Source organism: Propithecus coquereli, unplaced genomic scaffold, assembly GCF_000956105.1.
Source record: "Propithecus coquereli isolate 6110/MARCELLA unplaced genomic scaffold, Pcoq_1.0 Scaffold11, whole genome shotgun sequence".
NCBI classification, from domain to species: Eukaryota; Metazoa; Chordata; class Mammalia; order Primates; family Indriidae; genus Propithecus; species Propithecus coquereli.
In genome coordinates, this window is record NW_012134969.1 from 4,291,017 (window position 1) to 4,307,057 (window position 16,041).

Sequence of the window (16,041 nt, forward strand, 5' to 3'; positions counted from 1 at the left end):
ATGTTAGAATTTGAAGGTTGTTTTTTTCCTCTTCCCTATCAAACTAGATATTCATACATACACAAATGCTAAAAGCATTTCTGCATTTGAACAAATCGTTTCCTTTGTATGGATGCTTTTTGTAATCCAACCTAGTCGTTCTTCTTCAACATGTACTGAGATCTAAGTGTTCAATTTAGAACCCAAGCTTTAATAACTCAGAGATGTGTTATTTGTGAGAAGTCTTGTCTACAGAAGGAACCATTAGAGAATTCGGCAGACAGAAGATACAAAACAAAAAAGTAGTCATCCCTTGGTATTCATGGAGAATTGGTTCCAGGACACCACCAACCCCCTTCCTCATAGATACCAAACTCCATGGATGCTCAAGTCCCTTATATAAAATGGCGTACTATTTACACACAACACACACAATCCTCACATATATTTTAAATCATCTCTAGATTATTTATAATACTTAATACAATGTAAATGCTATGTAAATAATTGTTGTAGTATATTGTTTAGGCAATGACAAGGGAAAAAAAAGTCTATACATGCTCAGTCCAGACACAACTATCCATTTCTTTCCCCCAAGTATTTTTGATCTGTGGTTGGCCAAATCCAAGGATGTGGAACCCATGGAAGTCGTGGGCTGACTGTATTAATAGAAAAGTGGAAACATCCTAAGATTTATGGGTGTTTTAATTGGCCAGCGCCTCCCTTCTTTCCTTCTGAAGATGTATCATAACTTGTGAGCGATGTTAATATTTTCGTTTTCTCACCAAGGGCCACAATTCCGAATAGGGGCTTTAAAAAAGCTCTGGACCGGTTTCTTTAGCAATGAAGCTAACACTTAACAGTATCATCAGCTTTGTGTAACATCTCTCTTTCTTGACTGTTGCGTGAGCCCTCCTGGGTTGCCTGCTTCTGGCCACATACCCTTCACCCCTTTCTCTGCACTGTGTTATTTTTCATAAAGTCAGAGTTGGCGTCTATAGGCTCTCTGCTGCCACGTTCAAGTTCAAGACCTGCTTCACTCAAAGCCATTTTGAAGCTGCAGAAGGGGATCTGGGAAGGGGTTTCTGGAATCGTCCAAGTCTTTCAAATTTTTTTGGGAAGCTATATTTGGAACCAAGACAGAGGCCAAACCCTCAAGATCCCTGAGGATGTTCCTTGCTGAATTTTTTTTTTGGGGGGGGTGAGAGGGGGACGGTGCAGATAGAAAGCATCTTCCAAGATCATCAAATCCAACTTTCTAAATCCTAGGGAGGAAACTGAGGCTCAGGGACGTGAACTGCCCCGATGCAGCCCTTATCCTTTACCAGCGGGCTCATCCGATCTTCCCTAGCGCATCCCCTGGACCTCCAGAAAGGCAGCTGAGGATGGGCGAGTGGAGTCTGTAACCACTGGGACAACCCACAGCCTTCCCCGCTGAGGGCCCTGACGGGGAGGAGGCCCTCCAATGACAGAGCCAGGGCGGGAGGGCGAAAGGAAGGAAGGGGACCCAGAGGTGGGAGTGGAAGAGCAGCCTCGCCCGGGGCTGATTGGCTCCCAGGGCCGCCCTCTCCACGCGCTTTATAAGAGTTGGGGCTGCCGGGCGCCCTGCCCGCTCGCCCGCGCGCCCCAGGAGCCACCGCCGGGCTCCGAGTCAGCGCCCCACGTCGAGGCCCCGCCTGGCCCCGCGCCGGCCCCGCCGCAGCCTGTGGAGCTGGCCGCAGGCAGACGAGACGGGGAGGGAGCGCGAGGCAGGAGAGCGCCCGAGCAGCGGGCCGAGCGCCATGCGCCGCGCCAGCCGAGACTACACCAAGTACCTGCGCGGCTCCGACGACATGGGCGGTGGCGGCTCCGGAGCCCCGCACGAGGGTCCGCTGCACGCCCCGCCGCCGTCGCCTCCCGCCCCGCACCCGCCGCCCGCCGCCTCCCGCTCCATGTTCGTGGCCCTCCTGGGGCTGGGGCTGGGCCAGGTCGTGTGCAGCGTCGCCCTGTTTCTCTACTTCAGAGCGCAGGTGAGCGGCCGCCTCCCCACCCAGCTCGCGCCTCCCGCACCTGTAGGAAACCGAGTCTGGCCGCGGTGCCCGGCTCTTCAGATCTTGCAGACTCTGGAGGGGAGAGTGACTCTAAGGGAGGAAACTTCGGGCTCGGGGACAGCCAGGCGCGCTCGCCCCTTCTCTGCGCACGCAGCCCTGCCCTGCTGCGCGCTGGGGCTGCGCTCCCCCAGCCAGAGTGCAGTGGGTTTGATCCCCACTGCCCGGAGACAGCGTTGGCCTCTCACCTCTTCTGGAAGTGATCGCACGCTTTCTCCCCCCTGCCGTTTCTCACTTGAAGTTCAGAACCAACTTATGCTTCTATAGGAAAAAAGTTGAGCCGCCTGCACTTGGGCATCCACCCTTTCGTTCCCTTCCCGCCCACCACCTGGTGGATGTTGGTCTCTGGGCCTGGCTTCCTTGCAGGTGTGTTCAGGCCACAGTGCTGGGGGCGGGGGCGGGAGGGCGCCCCAGAGCGGAAGGTCGCGCTGCCCGCGGTCTCGATGCCCAGGTCGCCCAATAGGCAGAATGACATAGCGCGACCAGAGGCGCCGGGTCTCGGGACAGGGGCACTGCTACTGCTGCTTCTGCTTTGTCCTGTGGGGCTCCGCTTGCGCGGGGTGAAGGAACGGAGACTGCCCCACGTGCCTTCCAGGGAGGTGGGCGGAGGAAGGAAGCAAGGTGTGTCTGATGATGGCACAGCCTCACTACAATCTAGCAAAAAACCAACCTTCGGAAAAGATGAAGAGGTTTTTGCACGACGACTCGGAACTGCAGGGAGATAGTAGAAAGGAAGGGGTAAATTTGTAATATTATGCTTTCTGGTGGTTATGCTCTTGTGTTTTCTTGGAAATTGCAGTGCAGTTGGTTGGATTCATTCAAATATTCTTGTCTGGTGCTGTGAACTCTTTCTCAGAGGAAGTGGGGGGCTGACTGTGCATTTTTTTTTTTATGGGAAAAGAAAGTTGGGTTTGGACTTCATTCGTTTTCAGATTCAAAGGTGATTACTAAACCAAACTGGATGCATCAAAACATGGCATTGCTTGGATCATATGGGTTTTTGCCATGTGCCAGCGTCTTGAACTCCATTACTTTTAATCATACGCTTGTTGTTAAGTACTCATTATCCACTAGTTTGCATTTTATAGAATTAGTATGATTATTGATGAGAAAGTAGAAATGCTATGAGCAATACTTCATAAAATTTGCATTTAAAAATGATCTTTACCCATTGAGAGAATTTTTTTTCTAAAAAGACATCTTTTGAGTTGTTTGTTTACTTGCAACATAGATTACACAAGCCTATATGAAAGTGACTAAATGTTTTTCTTTCATTAGAGTACGTTGCGGTAAAAAATGAATGGTTTATCCATTTTCCCATCCAGCATTTTGTTAATAACCCCATTAAATGTTTGTGCATTTAGTGCCTGTATTGTGCAGGGCACTACTAAATGCTATGGAATATGAGTTAAGAATCATTCATTCAACACACAATGTCCACCTACTGTGTGCATGGTGCCAAGTAATCAAGGGGCCTCCAACCAAAGACTGTTAAAATTCTTAGTGAAACCAGAGAGCAGTATTCAGAAAAGGGACCCAAGATGCAGTAGTTCTCCACTTTTCATCTTTCCTAACCCCTTATGGATAATGGCATTTTGGTTGTGATAATAGTGAAGTGAGTGTTCAGCATCGAAAGAGCAGTAGGGAATGAAGGAATTCTAGGAACCATGAACAGCTTAGCTCATCAGAAGCCATGGAAATTGGTGGCACAGCCATGTAGGAAAGTGTGACCTACTGGGTTCTTGTTACAGTTATTCAGCTTTCCCAGAGAAATTTTCAATGGTCAGGTGAGCTGAGAGGTCTGGCCTTCTGATGAGCACCTATCATCATTCTGATGATCACCTGTCATCACTTAGCAGTCTTGATGTCACATGGATGATAGTGAAACACTCAAAACCTTTTTCTAAAGTAAACATATGCGTTAGTAAACCTTGCTGGAAGTTTTTCATTTGGAGAATTTAAAGTCATCAGATTTTGGATACAGTTTTCCTGAATACCATAATAATTGGGTTTTCCTAAGACTTATGCAAAATATTGTAGCCATTATTTTGAACTCAATTTTGTACTGCATTTTTAAGAGGCCATCTTCTTCAGTAAACAAGTAATATTAGGAGCAATGTGTTCCTATGGCTACGCAGCTAGATCCGGTTGCATTTTACTGGGTATTGTATCCTTTATTACCTAAAGGAGCCCTAATCATTTAGAGATACATTGTAAAATCATTACAAAGAAAATGCTATGCTCTCTTGAGTTTGTTTCAGAATAATTGGTGGTGAGGGTGGTACGTAGGGAAGTGGTTGCTTGTGGATGAAATGAGATTTGCCAAACATTGATAATAGTTAAAGCTGGTGTGGGAATTCATTCTGCAATTCTTTCTACTTTTATATGTAGTAGAGGCCTTCTTTCAAAGGTCTAGCTAAGAGAATAGACTCAATTTGACCTGCCACTGATTTAACATTTTCACTTACATCAGCTCCTTTGGATTAGAACTCAGTACCAAATAAGAAATGGTAGTTGTTTGATTTCCACTAAAGTTGTGGATCAGCTACTTGGGGTTTCTGAATGCACTTGAATGAGAATGAAATGATGTAGTATTAGGTAACATGTTTGTAGTTTACTGTAAAAAAATAATAAAAGGAGCCAGTTTTATTGTTTTTGTTTGGGGGTGGGGAAGAAGGTATGTAAATCCTTAAGAAAAAGCAGTTTAATTCAGTTTTAAATGCATTTAGAAGAATGCCCAGAATAGTGTAAAAACGACAGTGACTATTTAAAAAATTTTTCTTATTTCAACTCATGTTTGAACAGTTAAAAATGAATCAGCCTCCTGAATGTTTGCAGATTGCTTTTGCCTAGATTTAAAAAAAATATATATGTACTAGATCCAGTGTAGATTGGCTTTTTCTCCACCATCCTGCCAAAGAGAAAATAGCATGCGGCTTGTGCTACATATTTACCACATAGTATTCATGCTTCGGTTTACAAAGAAAAAAGAAACCCTTTCAAAAAGTTGTTTGTAAAATTTGTGTGTGTGTTTTTAACATTGGCATAACCCATATTCAAAGTTTAGAGTTTAGCTGTAAGATAAGCTTTTCAGAAAACTCAAGATCTTTTGCTCTTTTAAGTTCTTCCCTTAATTCCCCAATATGCACCAACCACCCTCCCTGGCTGTCACCCACGACAGTAGTCACCGCTGAAAATCAGATGTCGAGGTGTGCAGGCTGCCTGTTTGAAAAAACAGATAACGAAGTAGCACAAATGTCAAGCATCCTGCTTCATTTAACCCTACAAATGATTAAGTTTCAAAGAAGTTTAAAAAAAAAAGAAGACTGAGTTTATCTCATAGGCACTATCTCATCTGATAAATGCGTTTTAAATGTCCATTTAAAATTAGATATTCAAGATTTGTTTAATGTTTTCAGATATGTCTAGGTACAGTGAATCCATTTTATAACTCAGTTTACTGTGTTTTTTTTGGTGAATTTCTGTGTTCCTCAGTTGAATGTAGGTGCCGTGAAGGCACTGCCTGCTTTGCTCATTACTTTACTTGTAGCATCTAGCCCAGAGCCAGGCACGTTTAACTTATTGGAAAGGCTTTTCAAATGATTTGCAGCACTACAAATAAGTCCATTTCTAATTTTAATATGTAAATTATCAAAATAGTAGCTAAAATAGTGTAATATTTCAGTCATTCAAAGCCTCCAACTAGATTGCTGTTTACCAGGAGATAGGTTGTTGGGGGAGGAGATACAATCATTTAGTCACTTGATGAGCATTTGTTGAGTGTCCGGCACCAATCTGCCTCCCTGCCCTGCAATTTCTTCAGCATAGAGGCCATAGCAGCAGAGGCTCTCATTTTCCTGTGCGTGTGGTTGACCTTGTACCTCCAAACCTCTGTCCCTTCCTTTTCTCCTGGTCTACATTTTCAGGAAATGAGAACTGCAAGAATGAGAAAGATATTTGATTATAGATTAACAATAAATTTCTTTCTTTCTTTCTTTTTTTTTTTTTTTAAACAGAGTCTCACTCTGTTGCCTAGGCTAGAGTGCCGTGGTGTCAGCCTAGCTCACAGCAACCTCAAACTCCTGGGCTCAAGAAATCCTCCTGCCTCAGCCTCCTGAGTAGCTGGGACTACAGGCGTACACCACCATGCCTGGCTAATTTTTCTTTTTTTAGTAGAGACGGGGTCTCACTCCTGCTCAGGCTGGTCTCAAACTCCAGAGCTCAAGCGATCCACCCGCCCCAGCCTCCCAGAGTGCTAGGATTACAGGCGTGAGCCACCACGCCTGCCCAAAAATAAATTTCTAATGTGTGATTCTTAAGTAAAGAAAATTAATGAGTATATTAAAACTAATTATGCCATGCATTCTTGATTTCTTCTGGGAAAAACAACTGATGAGGTTTTATGCATACTTTAGCTTTTGCCTTCCAAAATAGTGGTTCTCAACTGTGCATTTGCATTTGAAGTGCTTGGGAAAGAGTCTACAAGTGGACCCTACCCTTAGGGATGCTGATGAAACTGGCTGGTGGGGGGTGGGAGAGTGTAGGGTAGGGTGGGCATGGGATCTGGTCATGGGCATTTTTTAAGAGAAAAGGGATAAAATCTTTGCATTGTAGTTATTTGCATCAAATCATTGACCATTATTAACTGTTGCAGTAGTTTCTGCTAATTGGTGTTACTTGTGAAAAAATTTTAAAATTGGTGTCCAGGGAAATTTGGAGTAATTTTAACAGCAGAGAATCTGTATTTGTATAGTTGACATTTTACAGCAGTAATTCTCAAACTTTAATGTGTGTGAGAACCACCTGGGATCTGGTTCAAATGCAGATTGCTAGGCAGAGATTCTAAATTTCTAACAAGCTCCCAGAGAGCCCACGATGCGCTGGTTAGACTACACTTTGAGTACCAGGAATATGGGGGACTGTTGCTTTTGTTAGAAGGCTCTTAGCTTGTTGTCGGAACTCGAGCTTAACCAACTTTAGGGTCCCCAGGCATTTCCCCACTCAGGCCACACTGTTCCTTTAGCTCAGCAGTTTTCTGGTGGCGAGCCAGCTGAGGCCTCTGCATTTCTTCTTTCCTGAGGTCTGAACGCAATGACCCTTCCTATCAGTTGCTGAGGCTTTTCTGGTCTTGTGGGAAACTTATTGGCGTAAGTGAGGCTTTTTAAAAAAAAAAATTGTGCGATCGAAAGTTTTCCTTAGATAAAAACTCACATATTCTAACTTGTACTAGTTATTCTAAAGAAAATATGAAACATAACTATGGATTGCAAGTAGTTTTGCTTCGTGGTGGTACCTCTCCCATGATTATTGATAATTCTTACATTTGCCAGACTAGAATATAAAATTTGTATCAGTGGCTGCACATTGGTTAAAAGGCTATCATTTCATTTTTGAGAATTTCAGATGTAGATAGGCTACTTTCCAGTTTATTTTTGATGGTTGGTTAATGAACCGGCACATCTTTCTGACTACTTTTTAAAAGATAATGAGACCAAGGAAAGAGAGACTTGATATTAATTTGGATTGAGTTTTGGTTCTTGTAAACTTACGTAGTTTTCCTTTTTTTTCCATCTAGTTTGTACCTACTAATAAGCAAATGAACATGAAGTACCTTGAATATTTGAAAAAAGAGGACAAGTTAAACTATTATTATTAAAACAATTGATAGCTAATTATCACTACCCATTATTTGGCATCTGAAACCACTACAAAGGCTTGTCAGAGCCCCAGGAGGAGCAGGCGGACAATTTAAAGAGTAGTGCTTAAGGAAATGTTTACCCTGGATACATGTTCTAACCCAATCAGCTTGATGGGGACATTTTAGGTGGGACAATACCTTACATTACAAGAATCTTAACGTCCCCAGTACATATCTGTATGACCTGCCCATGCAGCCTGCCTATCTCAATGTGCCACCAAATATCACCTGCACACATTCCCAAACTCCCCTACTAGATGTACCACTCCAGGTTGAGAAACACGGATGAGAGGTTCAACAAAAAGAGAAATCATGCTTCTGGCTTCAGGTTTTGTTTGGAGCTAAGAAATGGATTTCTCTCTCCCTTCTTTGGCTGATTACAATATACACTGATAAGGGAAAAAGGCCAGGCAAACATGGTGGTTAAAGATGATGCTAATTTCGCCTAATTTATGTAGGCTTCATGATTTGAATATCCAAGTGGGCTTCATAATCCCATCTAGTATGTTGCAAATGACTTAAATACAAAACACTTTCTCTACCTGCAGTGACCACAGGTGACTTCCTTGATGTCCCTTCCTTCTGTGAGGACTTTTATGTTGTCAGACAATTTTGAGAATCTCCCCCATGCATCATATGTGTATATTTTTGTTGTTAACCCACAACTGAACAGACTGACTGTGCTTTGTGCCGTGGATGATAGTCAGCTACTCATCAAAATGAATTAGAAGAAATTACCTAATGGGTACAATGTCCATTGTTTGGGTGATGAATACCCTAGAAGCCCTGACTTCAGCATTACATATTCTATGCATGTTAATTGCACTTATACCCATAAAAAGGAGGAAAAAGTCAATGTTTTCACCAATTCGAGGGTAATCGTATTTCTTATTAATCATCAGGGACATAAAAACTTGAGTGAATGAATTATTTGTTCTTAAGTCATATTTTTTAAAGTAGCAGAATGACTAATGATAACCACTCTAACATCCATACTTTTTTTCCCCCTCAGATGGATCCTAACAGAATATCAGAAGATGGCACTCACTGCATTTATAGAATTTTGAGACTCCATGAAAATGCAGATTTACAAGACACAACTCTGGAAAGTCAAGACACAAAATTAATACCTGACTCATGTAGGAGAATTAAACAGGCCTTTCAAGGAGCTGTGCAAAAGGTAAGTCCACGCTGAGGTTGATAAGTCAAGGGCCCTTGCTGACTCTACCAATACTGAAAATTAAAACTGGCTAAGTGCTGTTGACTCTGTTCTTTTTATTTTAATAATTTGTAAAAGAGCTAAAGGGAATGTTTTAAAGAGATTAGCAGAATTCTTTTGAAGGTGGTAGTGGCTGATTATGGGGACCTGAGACATTCATGCAAATATTCTTTTCTTCTTTTCTTTTTCCTTTTTAAGAGGATGGATTTAAATTAGCACTTAAAAGGAGGACAAAGGTGGCTTGTAGACAGTCTATGAAATTCAGTTTGAATTCCCTGACCTGAAAACCTTCCCCTCAGTTCACAGGACTTTCTGGGAGCTATTTTCCTTTACATTTGGTTTTGTAATGGTGGAATCTCCTATTCCACATCTGTTGATCCAGGACTCTGTTGAGAAGCAATTGTAACTGTTCCTTTGTTGTCATCTGTGGTGAGGAGGTGAGTAAGCAGAGCAGAAAGTGATGTACTGGATGAGGTGGAAATTCTGTGTCTGTTTTCTCATTTTCTGGGAGAGCTGGGTGACAAGAGAGGACGTAAAGACAGAGAATACCAACAACTCCTTTTATACTGACAGATCCAATCGAAAAACACTGTAATAACTGGCTGTTTTACTTTCTTTCCTGGACAAAGCCACCTGACAATTTTGCAGCCTTGGAATTATTTTATTCACTGATTCCACCAAAAACTGGATAGACCCTCCAACAGTGACTCCAGTGCAAAACACCTGTGTGCACTGCATACCCGCATGCACACACCTATACATCCCAAGCTCTATTTGATCATTCCAGAGCAAATTCTGAAATTCTCAAATCCCTTAAATCTAAATTAAATTTAGTTTAATTTTTAAAAATCCACATATAGTGATAGCATTTTTTTAAAAAGAGGATGTGTCAGAGGTGGAGGTAGGGAGATGGAGCTGTTTTGTAAAACCAACTAATAAATGTCTATAACATCCTTAATGTTGAGAATTTGCTGTATTTTATCAAATTTAAGATACCACCAATTTTTAGCCTACTTTATTGTTTCATGTATTACTAAGAAAAAAAGTTGACTAGAAAATTAAATATGATTATCATAGCTTCTGAGTTGCATCTTAATTTCAGAAATACTAAAACATAAAAAAATGTGCATCATTGAATCAATGAAGTACATAGTACTCTAACATCTATAAGAGGGCACATTGCTTATAAAAATTATTTTCTCATTATAATTAGTGTATAGGTGCCTAGCTTTATGCAATAGGTGCATATTTTAAAATGTGGATTTAAATTCACTGGTCTTATTAACTTATCTTATAATTTTTGATCTATAGCAACAGCAATTCTGCTAATCTATTCATTTTCATTCTTCTGTTTTGTATTTCATTTTCATTACTCTGCTTTTTACCCCATTTGTGAAGCTTATCTCTCAAATACTGATTAATCTGTCTATTAAAAACAATTTACATATACTAGAAGTAATCTATTAGTTCAAAACTGAATCCCTTGTTAAGGTAATCCTGGTTAGGCAAATGATTGTGTCCTAATTTTCTGTTTAGATTGGCCTGTATTGTGTCTCTTTAAAATGAAGAGATCAACTTCTAATTTCAGTGGTGTCCTGATTCTTAAAGATTATTCTTTGAGGTTCTTGTGGAACAATAAGTATGCAATATTAGCCAAGATCATTTTGAAAATAAATAATATTAAGAACAGATACCATTAACATTGATTTATGAGCATGCAAGAATGGTTCAATCCCAACAGATTAAAGGAGAAAAACATATTATCATCTCATAGATCCTGAAAAGTGACTGACAGAATTTTTTATCTATCTCTCTTGTTTAAAATCCATCAGAGGCTGGGCGCGGTGGCTCACGCCTGTAATCCTAGCTCTCTGGGAGGCCGAGGCGGGCGGATTGTTTGAGCTCAGGAGTTTGAAACCAGCCTGAGCAAGAGCGAGACCCCGTCTCTACTAAAAATAGAAAGAAATTAATTGGACAACTAAAAATATATAGAAAAAAAATTAGCTGGGCATGGTGGTGCATGCCTGTAGTCCCAGCTACTCGGGAGGCTGAGGCAGGAGGATCGCTTGAGCCCAGGAGTTTGAGGTTGCTGTGAGCTAGGCTAACGCCACGGCACTCTAGCCCGGGCAACACAGTGAGACTCTGTCTCAAAAAAAAAAATAAAATAAAATAAAATAAAATCCATCAGAAAACAGAACCAGAAGGATTCTTGATGTTATTAAAAATATCTCAAACTAAAAGTTAGCTGCTGATGGAAAAGGTTTCTTAAAGTCAGAAACAAAACAAAGATGCCCACCGTACCCACACTATTTATCATTGTTCTGAAGATGCTAGCTAATGTGATTACACCACAGAAGGACATAAGAAAATACATACAGAGAAAAGAAGGTGGAATTTGCATGTGATATGATTGTACACTTAGGAAAATTCAAAAGAAAAAGTGAAAGGCTGTAGGCAAAGTAAAATAAATCAATTCATAAAAATTAATAAGTAATAATCACTAGCTGTCCGCATTTCAAACAATAATTAGAAAACATGAGTGAAAGATTCCACTCATAGTTTTCATTATTGTAAGAGCCTTTTGGAGACATAGTGCCTCATTCCACATGAGTAATACTAATGATGAGAAATTCAGTATCTGGCAAGCCGGAAGGAGAAAGACTTGTGGGCAGGCAAGAATAATTAACTACTCTTAATAAAGGCAAGTAGTCTTAATTATACTAATAGATTTTTACGACTCACAGGATGAGTAGAACTTTATTTCATAAATTTCACATTTGCTTTTGTTATACTATAGGATCTTAACCTTTTCTCATGGGTAATATTATATATAAGTGATCCTTTTTTAAGAATAAGGAGCTGTTTATAATATACCAATGTGTGTTTGGAGGTAAAAGATGACCTTTCTTCCCCCTAGACAAGATCTTTAGGAAGGAGACGAGCCTTAGACATACCTTATCATTAGAATCAACCAATGTCCACTAAGTGCACATACTGTGGTAGGCACATTGCCATATCTTCTCCTATACCCAAGGATTTATGCTTTTCTTACTCTAGTCAAATAAGGATTTGCCAAATATGTTATCCTTTGATGAGGATTATTGGTTAATGTGACATTCTACACATCTTGCCAAAATAGATTTCTCATTTCTCTTGCCAATACTGAAAATAGGGTAGATGCATTAGGCGTTCGTAAGTAGGTGTGTATCTTAGTTTTAGTTCTAATATAGATATTGAGTTAACCCGTAAAACAAAATTACATGTGTGGTTATAATCATTATTGAGAGATCAACCCATCCAGTGGTAATAGATACCAGACATAAGCACAATATCACATTATATGTGTGCAAAAAAATAGTGTTTACCCAGCCCGTCTTTGGTCAGACATGTAATGCTGTTTTTTTCCCCTTTTTTTGTTTGTGGCTGGGTTTGCTTGGCTTTTTCCCCCCTTTAGCACAGAACTCTGAAAGCCTCTCAGTGATCCAACTCTACCAACCACAATTTATAGAGTCTATCATAACAGTCTATGACAATAAAGAAAACGCTAGTACAAATATGGTGTCTGATTTATAAAGCGATTCTTGTTTCCAGTTTTGGCAGCCTCCCTGGCTTCTGCCAGCCAGGAGGGTAGAGAAGGAATAGTGAGCTCAGGCCCTAATGAGAACTGCCCCACATGGCAGGGAGGACACTTAGCCCTCAGACCTCCCGGGCAGTCTCAGCAGAAAGCCATCTGTTTACACACTAACTATACATTCTGAGTACTCAAGCTGTAACTCCATTTGACTTTGGAGAGCCAGGTTGTTGATTTCATATCGCGTACCTGTTTGTAAAAAACTCCTGAAATTTACTTGCAATGGTATTTGAAAGAATGATATGCAGGAAAAAGATCAATATATAAATTACACAAATCAGGTTGTTCTCCAAAATGGGAAGTTCACTGCTTTCAAGATGATCCCCTAGGATGCGAGAAGCAAGCATGGGAACTTATCTGTGTATTTATTTTTTAATATTAGCTTTTAAAAGCTATGTTTCAGTAAATATTTTGCAATGTGCATAACCTCCAAGGAGTGATTTTATTTAAATAAATAAATATGTACTTTTGAGAGCATTAAAATTGTGTCCCTAATACAGGTGCACAGTCAAAAATATTAAGAGGTCATGGAATGAAGCTAACAAGTCCATTGGGATAAACACTATAGCTATTTTGTGCACATTTGAATATATCACACCTAATTTTGTGTCAGAAATTGATGGATAAAAGAACAGATAAATGATTGATGACATTGAACTCTGTAAACTAATATTTTTGGGTAAAAATGGGACATCAACCAACTCATAAAGCCATTCAGACTCTTATAAACCTGGCTCACATTGACCTGATGTCTTACCAGTGCTACAATCGATAATTATGAATATTATAACCTGAGGCAATAATGCTTCAATATGTTAATAATAATAATACAGTAATAATACAGGTTAATCTTTGGTAGAAGTTGTCTCCAGCTAAACTTCCCACTTTGGTCACATTTCCTTCAGATTTCTTTGCCTTTCCATAGCCTGTTAACTATGTAGAGTCTGGCTTATCATGTGAGCTAAAAACATGATTCTGGCTCTTTCTATAAGTTCAATTTTATAAAACTCTCTAATTTCACTCCAGAATATGAAAAGCTAATGATGATACTGTAATGAATACCAATAAGTTATCTTGTTGGCATATCCTCGACAAACCATTTCCTGGAGTGCAAGCCTCTGAGCATCTAAAGCAGCGGTCCCCAGCCTTTTTGGCACCAGGGACCGGTTTCATGGAAGACAATTTTTCCAAGAGCAGGGAGGCGGAGCTCAGGGCTCAGGCCATGATGTGCCAACTGGTTCCTAACAGGTAGTGGGCTGCAGCCTGGGGTTGGGGACTGTAGGTCTAAAGACTTAACCAGAACATGGGGAAGAAGACCAGAGAGCTGTAATTATCAAATAATTCATTCTTACCTGAAATTCTTTTTTATTCCTTAAGGATCAGTACATACTTGGCTTCATCTCCTTCAGAATTCATAATGTAAATCACACAATATCTTCCGATATTAAGGACAGTGTGCCCAAAGATTTGCAGTGCTTTGATCCTCAGTGCAATAGGCACTGTTGGTATAGTCTAAGCTGGGTAACTCGTAAATGCATTCAACTAAATAAGAAGGTTTTTCTCTCTCACATAATAATCCAGAGGTGAGCTGCCCAGGGCTGGTAGGGATACTCCTCCGTCCTCAACATGCACCTTTCATCTCTGTGTCCAAGTTGGCTTCTCTACTGTTGTCATTTCTAGACAGGGGGAGGGTAAAGGAAAAGGTGAAGTCCATACCTGGGAGTTGAGATGTCACTTCCGGTAGCATGATACTGGCTAGAAGTTACTCATAAGATCACATCTTGTTGCAAGGCAGGCTGGACAGCATAGTCTCCAGCTGAGAGGCCATTTACCCACAAAGCTTGAGGAAGGGAGTGGCCTATAACTAATACAGAAAAAGGAGAAGATGGATACCAGGGGACAATGAGCAGTCCATGGTATTCACTAAACCCTATTTAGGTAGGAAAGTGGACTCACTATATGAGCAAGAGTTAACTCTGAGAATATGCAAGCAAGTATAAAAAAAAATCTTAATAGTCAAGATTGTATTTTCTAAAGGTTAAAATATTTTAAGATTATTTAGATTGCAAGAGAGAGAGAGAAATTTAAAAGTAGATTTAAATCATTCATCTTTTTGAGGAAGTTTCTGTTTAGACATACGCAACTGTGGTCATTGAATAAACCTTGATTGTCACTTGCACAGTGTTTGCTAGATTTTGTAGATGCAGGATATTAATTAAAAATCAGAAAGGTAATCAATTAAGTGATTGTGTTTTCTCCTTCTAAAGCCGATCCCTTAGAATTCCAATTTCCGTTATTATAAAAAGCCTATTCCCGTTTTTAAACTAAATAAGAAATCAATTAAAATTTAAGTAGATTGTAACTACTTGTGAAATTGTAATCATTGAAGTTGTTATACAGCCATTATTTCTCATTTGCTTTTTAGTTTTAAAAAAGGGAGGGGGTAATTAAACCCCATTCATTGTCTTTGTATACAAGAGTATATGTCCCAGGAAAGTTTCTCATAAAGCCACAAGGAATCTTGGGTTTTGGGGCACTGATGTTCCCAAGTCAAGATGTTAGTCATGTAGTGGTTTTCCAATAGGATTTCGTCTCTGTTTGCCATAACAGTTTTGGGAACTGCAATTCAACCCCAATCACATTTAGCATTTATAAAAGCTGTCTTTATGGGAAAGCTGAAGTAAGACCCACAGAGTTTTCCTACAAAACCAAGGCCATCGACTGTCTTTCACCCAACAATAAGCTGCTGGTTGTGTACTCAGTCTCAGGGGAGACCCAGGGAAGAAGGTAGGAGGTGGGAGGGTTTGCAAGAGAGAGATTAGTAATATCAGTGAGTGCTGATGTCTGAGGTCAGCTTATGTTTGTGCTGCAAATACCCCAGGATGGAAGAAAAGATATTCTGGGTTGACATCTTTAAAGAAACAGAGAGCTAGAAGGATGTGTCTGAAAAAAGGACATTCATTATGTGGCCTGAGATCTTGGGCTAAGATTCCAGAAGGGGAAGAAACCGAGGGGCCTTAGCTGGGGAGCATGAGGAGAAGGAATAGATTGGATTGTTCTACCAGGAGTGGTCTATCCTAGGAGAGGTACAGCCTGTGTCACTGGAGAGGAGGATGTGCCCTAGAGCAGTGTTTCCCGAACCTGCTGGATCTTAAGACAAACTTGGGGCTCTTGTTTAAAAAAAGGAAAAGAAAAGCCTCCCAGATCCATCACTGGAGATTCTGATCTGGTAGTTCAGGAGTGGACCCTCCGTCTTCTTCAAAGCATCCTAGGGGGAGATGAGAGCCACTAGTGGACAGGAAGCCATTTGTGAATGAAGAGACTATATTTGAAAAGTCGGGTCAAGCCCGTGCGGTGTGGAAAAGGTGGGTCTTGGAAACTGTAGAGACTGTATCTGAAATGACCAGACAACTAATGTTTGCTTGAA

General features: G+C 40.7%; 1 protein-coding gene across 1 annotated transcript in view; it reads left to right on the plus strand.

The window, feature by feature from the left end:
• The first annotated feature begins 1,593 nt into the window (after positions 1 to 1,593).
• Positions 1,594 to 16,041, plus strand: part of TNFSF11 (tumor necrosis factor (ligand) superfamily, member 11) — a 32,238-nt gene continuing 17,790 nt past the window's right edge. Inside the window, exons 1-2 of the mRNA XM_012648791.1 lie at positions 1,594 to 1,988; positions 8,777 to 8,944. Coding sequence (XP_012504245.1) covers positions 1,761 to 1,988; positions 8,777 to 8,944 — 396 coding nt within the window. The 5' untranslated portion in view covers positions 1,594 to 1,760. The remainder of the gene's footprint in view (positions 1,989 to 8,776; positions 8,945 to 16,041) is intronic.